At 36.8% G+C, this 10,914-nt stretch overlaps 1 protein-coding gene across 1 annotated transcript in view; it reads right to left on the reverse strand.

The window, feature by feature from the left end:
• Positions 1–10,789, reverse strand: part of mmut (methylmalonyl CoA mutase) — a 45,887-nt gene extending 35,098 nt beyond the window's left edge. The window contains exons 1-4 of the mRNA XM_033990948.2: positions 10,707–10,789; positions 8,409–8,830; positions 4,090–4,457; positions 2,225–2,382 (exon numbers count right to left, since the gene is read on the reverse strand). Coding sequence (XP_033846839.1) covers positions 2,225–2,382; positions 4,090–4,457; positions 8,409–8,796 — 914 coding nt within the window. The 5' untranslated portion in view covers positions 8,797–8,830; positions 10,707–10,789. The remainder of the gene's footprint in view (positions 1–2,224; positions 2,383–4,089; positions 4,458–8,408; positions 8,831–10,706) is intronic.
• Positions 10,790–10,914: the final 125 nt, after the last annotated feature.

Raw genomic sequence — 10,914 nt, forward strand, 5'->3', positions numbered from 1 at the left:
GTCAGTTCTTGTAATTTTAAGTTTAAATCTATGTTGAAAGGTTTGGAAATTAAGTCTATGATGTGTAATTGAGTAATTTGTAATTGTAATTAAGAATCCATTTTGTGATGTGTTGAAATGTGTGTGTGTGATGTAACTGTGCTGCTGCTGTCTTGGCCAGGACTCCCTTGAAAAAGAGATAAGTAATCTCAATGGGACTTTCCTGGTTAAATAAAGGTTAAAAAAAAAAAAATCTGTCATGCTCTGGATTGGCTCTTTGGTTGCTATGATACTCGCGGTCAGAATTCCTAATATGGAACTCGACTCCAAATTCGACGCTATCGCTACTGGAGCTGAACGCTAAAGATGACGTCACACTCAGTTAATCCACTTCTTTATACAGTCTATGGTTACACCTACAGAAAATAAACAACCAGAAGAAATTTGCGGTGTTTCCTTACAACAGAAGGGAGAAAAGAAGCTGACGGATCTTCCATTAAACGTAGAAACACACAAAACATAAACCCAAAGCCTAACTCCGCTCCACTGCTAGCGCTTAGCCACCGCCGCCGCCAATGCCCCCTCCTCTCATCCCATGGTCCACCTTTCTCTCTAAATCGTTTCTTGTGGAATCTTTGCCGTCATTAAGCGCAGCTCTTAAGGGGATGTCTGGGGATTGCTGGTCCATGTAGGTCTATTATCTCTGCAACTGAATGTCAGGAGGAAGTGACATGGAGCATCTGTGGAGGGGGATGGGAGGCAGAGCAGTGGAGGAGATGGTAACTAATGAGTACACCTGAACTGACCTAAGGAAAGCTATTTTAGACACAGGAAAAACACTTAAAATAGTTATAATAATGATCATTTTAATTTGTGTAGCGCTTTCCAAGACACCCAGAGCCTGCTCAGATTCAGGAGGTCAGTTTTCGATTCATTTTTCCCATCGATTTTTCCAAAAATTCAGATATTAAGAGTTCAAAGGCGTGGCAGAGGCTAACCAGCTACACGCTAACCAGCTACGTGCTAACTAACAACCATAACACGAGTGTTTTAAGTCCAAAAAGGCCCTTTAAAATGCAAGATTCTGCAAAAACGGTTTAATAAAGTTTCAGAAACAGACTTTAAATAAAATTATAGATCTTGTGGTCATTAGTTGCCACATATTTGATTATACCCAAGCAAGATTTTGGACGTTTAATATATATGTTTTTTTCCCCCAAAAGTCTATGTGAAAAATGAATGCCGTCACTGTTGAGCTCCATAACACACACTTTCACACACACATACACGCAAAAACATAGGGGTTAGGGGTTAAGTGGGGGTTAAAGGTCACCTGCTGTACATGAGTTTCTGCAAAATGTACTAAAGTATAGTATTGTATATAGTAATAATCAGAAGGAAGGGCTGAAAATATGTATATTATTTAAGACCAAAGCAATTTATTCTGTTTTAAAACTACAGAATCATTTCACAGTGGACATTTCAACCTTTAAAACCTGAAAGAATTAAGTAGGTACTGTTTTTAAATCTATCTAAAGATGCGCCATCCATTCATCCATCCATTTTCTTCCGCTTATCCGGGGCCGGGTCGCGGGGGGAGCAGTCTAAGATGCACCATTAACTTTTAAACCTGCTTTTCCCCACAGGGATGTTATTGATTTACCTTGTATGTTCCACAATATGGCAAACTAATCTATCTTTAGTTATTCAATTACAGGGTCTCAAAACCACCATTTTTACTGTAAGTGTGGGTCGTCTCTCCACAGATCTGACCAGTAAATTGGCCTTGTAACGTTACTTGCTTGTTTCAAAATAAATAGATACGTTTAATACTGTAATGACCTGTTTATTTGTGTTTAGAGCAGAGTCGACACCTTTTGTTGTTCTGTTTATTTGTTATTGCCATTGATGTAACTGCTTTTGTTCGTGACACTTGGTTGCTATGACGACACGTTGATGTAAAGGTTGTATTGTTCAGTTACTGGTTTGTTTCGGAGACCGCCGTTGTTTTACTCTTGTTTTTGACATGGGTTACGACTTACAGTAGCCCTTATGTTCAGAAAATAAACAACCAGAAGAAATTTGCCACGTTTCCTTAATCCACAGAGAAAAGAAGGCGACAGATCCTCCACTAGAAAAGTTACAAAGTGCACCATTACCTCGTTCCTCGCTCTCAAAAACCCATTGGCACATCGCTAACATTAGCATGCATTAACATTAATATGACATGTTAAATATATTTTACCTGGGAGCGAATTCGTCGATGGTCAAGCCCGCTTTCAGCCCGGTGCGGCAGTATTCCAGACCATTAGCGATGGTGTAGGCTACTTCCAGGATCGCGTCAGCCCCAGCCTCCTGGAGATGGTAACCGCTGATGGAAATGGAGTTAAACTTTGGCATGTGCTGTGGGAATAGACAGGAAATTAATTCACCTGCTGTACACCTGAAAGAAAACAGAACAGCAGGAACATGAACTGCTCAACAAAATATCGAACGTAGAGAAAATGACTTGGTTTTAGATTGTAAAGTTATGTCAAGACACAGCGGCAATATATCAAATTATTGTTAATATTGCAAGTGGATCGAGCAATAGGTTGTTTTTTTTTATGGCTAATTTGGATTATTTTCCCCAAATTATATTATTTGAATTGACTACAAACTCATCCACAACTCTGTTTTATTACAAAGTGGATATGTGAGCTGTGGAGTCACGTTTTTTGCAGTGTCCCCATCAAATAAAGCTTTACATGGGTTCTTTAGGTGTCTGTTTGGCCCCAAAAAAACCCCAAAAAAACGGCCTGCGCTGGAGATTTAAGACTGGTAGCCAATACGCTAAAAAGTGCAAATATGGCAAGTCTTGTTTTGAATATACACTGCATTTGTTATCAGGTATATAGTTTATAACAAAACAAATGTGCAAATTCAACAAAAAGAGCTCATGACATAACTTCTGATGTAATCTTTCCACACAAGACTATATAAAGTGATACTTCTGCAGGTTTGTGTAATTTTCCAGCCCTTGAACATTGGCTTAAACCTTGATCAATCAATGAAGACAAGAGGCAGTACCTGGACTACAGAACAGCGCCCTCTGCCTGCCAGATCCTCTCAGTCTTTAATACAATTTAGGACTAGACTGAAAACCCACCTCTTCTCCCTGGCATTTAATACTAGCTAGACAGGACATCTTGGTGTTTGATTGTTCTTTTCCCATGTATCGTGTTATCTGTAAATTATATTTGTTTTGTGTTGACTTTTATGTGAGGCACTTTGGTCAGCTGAAGTTGTTTTAAATGTTGAATAAACCTCAACTAGCACATTTAAAGACTCTTTATAGCACATTATTATGGATTTTCAAAATATCTTTCTTAAAAAATGTAAGTATAGACTGTATATATAAATGGACATAGGAAGTGAGCATTGGCGTAGTTCCAGCTCCAATTCACTTTACGCTGAAAAACTGTCGCCTCTTTCTGTAACTGCTGCTGTCAGACTCGTCATTTTGGTCTTAAAATGTTAATATTAACCCTCTCCACATGATCCTGGTATTTTTATTTCACTAGTATGTCCAGACGTCAAAATATGATCTTAATTTTACTGGAGCTGAACGCTAAGGGAGACGTCACTCTCTTAGTCCACTTCTTTATACAGTCAATGGTTTAGACTGGTTTACCTGCTTTAGCTCAGTGCAGGGGCGTCAAACACATTTTCACTGAGGGCCACATCAGCAAAATGACTGTTCTCAAAGGGCCAGATGTAAAATTAATCTAACTACTTTTTTAACTTGTTAATCAACCGTTTCTGTATTGATTACGGATTCAATTTACAAATATTGCATATACATTTGTCTAGATGTAAAAATATGTCTGTGTAATTGTATCTCCTGGTAAAAAATGACATTTTAAGTCCATCATACCTTTTAATTTATCCTGTCGTGGGCCACATAAAATGATTTGGAGGGCCACATTTGGCACGGGGGCCTTGAGTTTGACACATGTGGCTCAGTGGACACCATTTGACACCATTTACCACTTAAAACATTTATGACTTTAGAAATGTTGTCAAAACTACTATAATTAAGACAACCTTCACACACTTGGTTCACATTACCTTCGATGTATAGGCAAATATATCCGCTATGGCGTGCATGGAGGGCTCTGGTGGAAAAATGTATGTGTTTCGGACCATAAACTCTTTTAAAATGTCGTTCTGGATGGTGCCCGTTAGCTTAGCCTTGGGCACTCCCTGCTCCTCTCCCGTCACGATAAACATGGCCAGGACTGGGATCACTGCTCCGTTCATCGTCATCGAAACGGACATTTTCTCGAGAGGAATGCCGTCAAACAGCATCTTCATGTCCTCCACTGTATCTATGGCAACGCCCGCCATGCCGACGTCACCGTGGACTCTGGGGTTGTCCGAGTCGTAGCCGCGATGTGTCGGGAGGTCGAAGGCCACTGATAAACCCTGCTGACCAGCTGTGAAAGAGATAAAACACACAAATTATAATCTGGGCTGAACCTTTTCTCTCTGGAAATACAAACTGTGGGAACTTTTAGAAGATAATGGGACTTTCTCTGTAGGGGCAGAGGTGGGGAGAGTAGTAATCAACTGTACACAAGTAAGAGTAATGTAACTTCAAAATAATATTACTGAAGGAGAAGTACAAAGTAGTAGTCCAAGAAATGACATAATTATTATTTTTTTTACTCTTACCTGAGTTCCAGTCAAGTAAAAGTAACGTGAAGGTCCTATATTACGCAAAACTGACTCTTGTGAGCTTAAAGTCATGTTATAATGCGGTTTCCTCCTCAAAAACAGACCTGGAGTTGTGTTTTGTTTCATTCACACGTTTGTTTAACCCTAGTTTGTTAGTCTGTACATCTCCAAAGCTCAAAATGCTCTGTCCCACCTTGTGATGTCATGAAGTGGTAGTTTTCAAGTTAACAGCTACGTTTTACCTTTAGTTCAGTAGAGATTAGCAATTCCAGAGCTGAAATTATCCAAATGATTCTAGTGAAGGCGTGTGGAGTTTAAAAACACAGTGGAGCACTTCCTGTATTACCACTTGATGACATCACAAGGTGGAACAGAGTGTTTTCTCAGCCTAAATATGCAGAGTCTGTGGGTTAAACATGTGTGAATGAAACAAAAACACAACTCCAGATCCGTTTGTGACGAGGAAATAACATTAGAACAGAGAATCGTGTAATATGGGCCTTCTAAGTGAAATACTTTTATTCTGATACACAAGTGTACACAGAATAAAAAATGTAAAAAAGACAAACAGCAGTATAATTTCATAAAGTACGTAATTTTTTAATTAAAATTTCAGACAAAAGCATCAGCAGTTTTTTGTAAAGTGCAGTACTTGTTTGAAGATGTTTTTGTCATTTTATAAGTTAATTTGAAAAGAATTTGTTTCTCAAGTGTTTTCTGAACTGAAAAACTGAAAATTCATGGCTGAGCACTCCCTGTATTACCACGTGACATCACAAGGTGGAACAGAGTGTTTTCCATTTGAGGGAAGAACTAAACAGCCTAAATATGCGGGATTAGCGTGTTGAACATGTGTGAATGAAACAAACACAACTTCAGGTCTGTTTGTGATGAGGAAACATTATAACACGGATCAGAAGTAATGTGGGCCCTTTAAAGAGTAACTGATTTATAATTTGAAGTTAATGGAATTTGAAGGACAAAATATTAAATAATGCACAAAGATAAATCTGGCCCAGCACAATCTGGTATTTTCAAAGGATAAACACAAAAATGAGAAAAACTAAATCATATCTGAGGGAGCGGTGCTAGAAACACAACTGTTCAAATCATTTCATATTGTCGGCATAAAACTGTCACTTGTGGACTCACGCACAGAGGGAAGAGGAACGAAAAGTTTTACTCAAGTGAGAGGACTGTTTCTTTAATTACAAATGTTGCTCAAGTAGGAGTAAAAGCATGCTGCCAGAAAAGTGCTCTGAAAAGTACAATTTCTTTAAAAAGTAATTGTAACTGAGTAAATATAATGGAGTACTATCCACCTCTGAGGGCCAGTGGTGAAAATGTCCCAGAAACTACAAAAGCTTTCTACAGTGAAGAAACAACAAATGCAGATTTTGTCATAGCCTTTGATTATATACATCTTGAAAGTGTAATAAAATTAAAAAACTTTTTTAAAAGGTGCACTATGTACCTTTTTGCCTCTCTATGGAGATGTTGTTCTGTTGCCTGGAATGTTTCACAGTATATTATATATTATTATATATCCACTGCAGATGTTTTTAATGGAAAACTGTATTAAAAAACATGTATATGCCATACCGTGTAATTCCCAGGCAAAGTCATAATGGACTTAGTGGTGGTAAAAGTTACATAGTGCACCTTTAAACCTTTTATTAAACATTTAACATGCATTAAACTTGCATTAAACCTGTATTAAACCTGTATTAAACCTGTATTAAACCATGCCTCCCTCACCCATAGTATATCTGACTGGTGCAATATTAAACATAAATATCTTTAGGTGTAATGGTTAATACAACGGGGCAGGTAAAATTAATATTATGATGCAGATTTTTTCAGTTCCTTAAACCTAATCAGAAGCTAAACTGATAATACAAATGGTAAATGGTAACACTTGTATATATCGCTTTTCCACCTTCCACTTTACATCAAGAAACCGCTCACCCATTCACTCACACATTCACACACCAGTGTACGCAGACACTTGGGGTGAGGTGGGTTAAGTGTCTTGCCTAAGGACACAACGGGAGCATTCATTTGTGGGAGCTGGAGTCGCACCGCCAACCTGTGGGTCAATGGATCTGACCACTCTACCAACAGTTTTTACTTCTTGTGTCATCATAAATATATACAAGTAACTTTATTTAATCTTTAATCAGCCCATTACTGATTAATAGTGGCAATAAACATATTAACTCTAAAAATTGTATTATTTTTTTTCCAAATAAGCATAGCCTGAGCCACAAGTCTTGTAAAAACCTAAGGGAGACACTGTACACTCATACGTATAATAAAAGAAAGGCATGTTAAGCGCTTCTATAAAGTATAATATAATTCAAACGGTCTATTTTGAAACCTCCACCCCAAACTGAGTGTACACATAACAATAAGCTCTTGTTTTGCATATTCATATTTACACATGTCCCCTTTTTGTGTGTTTGGCAACATAAATAAATATGTATTCTGTCATAATGCCAACATCAAAGACAGGGATTAGAAAAGCTTACAACACATCCATACATAAATACATACATATACTGAATCTGTGCTCTGAATAACCTATAACTCTGCCCTGACGTCACTGAGCAAACTGACAATTTAACTGTCAGTAATAACACTAATCAATGCTAAAACTACTATCAAAATAAATATTGATTTAAACAAGGATCAACACTGGAAAAACAAATCACATTAATGGGACAAAGTTGGACCTTTCCTGAATATTTGTAGAATGGTCTTGCTTGCAGTTTATTTTATTGATAGACCGTATTGTAAAATTTAAGAAAGTTCTACTATTTTGTATTAGGAAATTACAATTCTATCCAAAATCCTATTGACAAAAAAACAATGTGTATATTTTATTATCATTGTGGTATCAAAATCAGAAGTTACTAAGCCTTTTTTTACGTCGCAGTATGTGACTTTTTCATGAAAAATAATAATAATTCGATTTTGGTTTTGTTTAATGCGCTCAAAAACTTGGAAAAATATGCATCCTTACTGTGCATCTCCACAAACCGACTCGTATTTGTCCTTTAGAAGTACCTCCTCTTGCTTGTTTCTAGCCCTGTCACAATAACAAATTTTGGAGTAAAATTTATTGTAAGTAAATATAAGCGAAAAACGATAATATTGCAACTAATTTGTGCCACTGACACAACCCAAGAGCAGATTTAAACCACAAAAACTATTCCAAATTTACAATATTGTTAAAAAAAAATATGGCCTGCATTAAAAAAGCAGAATGAAACACTGAGTCAAAGTTATTAATTCAACCTTTTATGTCTTAAATCTTATTGTACAGCCAAAATCAACCACCAATTTTCCAGTAGTGCAAAGGAAATGTCCATACAATGAATAATTACGCCAGAAAAATATAGTTCCAGCTTCATATACTGAACGATAAGTCAATATAGTGATTATTGTGACAGGCCTCATTGTTTATAACTTATCTATCTCTATGGAGAATGTTCCAATGTATGGTTTTAACTCTCTATTTCTATGGAATCATGCAGGTGATGTGCCGCCTCCAGAACGTTACAAACTACACTTTAAAGTAGAAAGGGTTTCAGAGGTGATTGTATGGACACTGTTTTTTATTTTAATTTCTACCTTGGCTCCCTCCTGGATGCATGAGGGATTACACGGTCCATGATAGAACTAATTTGTCTAGTACTGCGGATTACCTTTGATGTTGTCCTTATAAAACTTGTTGCTCTCCTCCACTGTGCTGAAGCCTGCGTACTGCCTGATGGTCCACGGTCTGTATGTGTACATGGTGGGATAGGGCCCTCTAGTGTAAGGAAACACTCCCGGGAGTTCATCTGCGCTGGAAGCCGAGTCTGCTTTAGTGTACACAGGTTTGATATTTAGTCCCTCAGGCGTGTGCCATATAAGATCTTCTGGATTTTTCCCTTTGAGTTGTTTCTTTGCCAGGCTGGCCCATTCCGGGTGGATTTGGGATTGATCTGGACATCTGAAGCTGGTGTGAAGCGGGGAGCAGGGACAGCTGGAAGTGAGGACAGAGGCTTTGAACAGACGCCGCACGGCCATGGCTCTGTGTGCGGACAACATGCTGACTGCGGGCCTTCAGACGAGCATGGATCACCTGAGCAAGGATAAAAATAGAAACACAAAATGTATTCATGTATCACACAAATCAGAATAAGCTTCATTTGGCTATTCTAATTGCATAATAATAAGTAGAAAAAGTGTGTTCATACTTGCTCACTAACAGTGCAGTGACCATTTGATCATAATTTCATCATCATTCATGAATATTTAAAATAAGAAAATGCTTATTTGAACCAGAACAGAAAGTATAAAAGAAATATGCAAAGAAGTGGCCATTGAAACTGGACATTTATCTAACTAGAATAACAAGATTTTGCTTATACCATGCAAAATAATATATAGAATAAATCCTTTAGTCTAGCATCTATGTGTCATTCATGTTAATTATTCAGCCAACTACAGCTCAAATGTTGTCATATAGGCTTAAGACTACAAGAAAATGAGGAGAAAAAAGCCCTACAAAGGAAAAGATGAGCCCAAAAAAAGCCTTGTTCTTTCGATCATATATTAAACAATAAGTCTATATATATTAATTATCATGACAGGTTTACCTCTGACAGGGGTTATGACCAAATATAGTGACCAATGACACACAAAGAAAGAACCCTGTATTTAATTTGCTTTATTTTTAATCTTATTTCATAATAGTACTATTTTTATTATTATTATTATTATTATTATTATTATTATTATTATTATTATTATTATTATTATTATTATCTTATTTTATTTTATTATTACTATTGTTATTTTTTTCTTTCCCTTTCATTCAATTTTACTAGTATACACACTTCTGTCTGTTTCTATTTCATTTTATTTATTTTTTCCTCTTACAAATTTTCTGCTTTCATAAAATAGTGTGTCAAACTCAAATGGAAAAAGTAAAACATATCTATTTGCCAAGCCATCAAATAGTTTACTGCACAGGGTAATGGACCCCATTTCACAAGCTTACACACAGCTTCTCAGGGTGTCATTTATATACTGGCGTACATATGTAAACAGAAATATGTGTACAATATACACTTCTGTATGTGGTATGTAAAGCGCCTGTGTGCAGACGTGCATGTGTAAATACTGCATGTATGTATGTGCATTATACATCATTGACCACTGTGAAAAATAAAATTGAATTGAACTGAATGGAACTGAGTTGTTGTGTGCAAGTAAAGGACAGCAGTTACACTGAATTGTAGGTAAATTTAAAATATCAAATTAGTTTATAATATTAAAAAAAATACAATCAGTGAAATATTGCACATTTCTAACCATCTTACATCAAGAAACCCATTCACACTCACACATGAATGCAGCTGGGCAAGGTTCCCAGCCTAAGGGCACTATATCAGCATGCAGAATCATAATATGTGGGTTATTGGATAAAAAGAAACCCACAAACACAGCCAGCACCTCAGACTCAGACACCTCAGATATTATGCAACAAGATATCAGTAGATCACAAATATTAGCACGTTTTTGCTCTATTACTGTTGACTATGTTGGGTTGTTTGTGGTGAACGATTAAAAACAAATGTCCACGACTGTTAACAAACCAAAGCTATCACAGACATTGGTTTGTTATGCTAGTTCTGCTAACACATGAGTTAGCTAAACACACTATCATTAAAGAGCAAAGTATTATTATTTTATTTTAAGACACACAAGCGAGCTTCTGTTCAAGAATATATGCAATATCTTAGCAATGGGTAATTTACAATCAAGAGTGTTTTAATGGAAGAGATTTTGAGGAATTAAATACAACTGCGCATTTGGCACTTGAGGCTAACGGGGAAAGTGCAACAACTCAACTGTAAACGTTATCAGTTAGACACGATAACGACGGTTTAACAGCGTCAGAATTATCAATAATGTGCACGAAGATATGTCTGATATTAGATTTAATTTCTGACCTTGTGGTGAGCTGTTTCGGGTTTGCAGAAGGCGTGTGGAAGTTTAGCCAATGACGTTTCACAACATTGCGTTTTATCCAATCACAGAGCAGCGTTCACGGATGACCTTTCACCCGCAACCCGGAAGTAAATACGATACACTTTTTTTTTCTTTTGTTGATAGATAATATTATTTTTGTTGTAATGATATTTGTATAATTATTATTAA

Source organism: Periophthalmus magnuspinnatus, chromosome 24, assembly GCF_009829125.3.
Source record: "Periophthalmus magnuspinnatus isolate fPerMag1 chromosome 24, fPerMag1.2.pri, whole genome shotgun sequence".
In the NCBI taxonomy this organism is placed as follows: domain Eukaryota; kingdom Metazoa; phylum Chordata; class Actinopteri; order Gobiiformes; family Gobiidae; genus Periophthalmus; species Periophthalmus magnuspinnatus.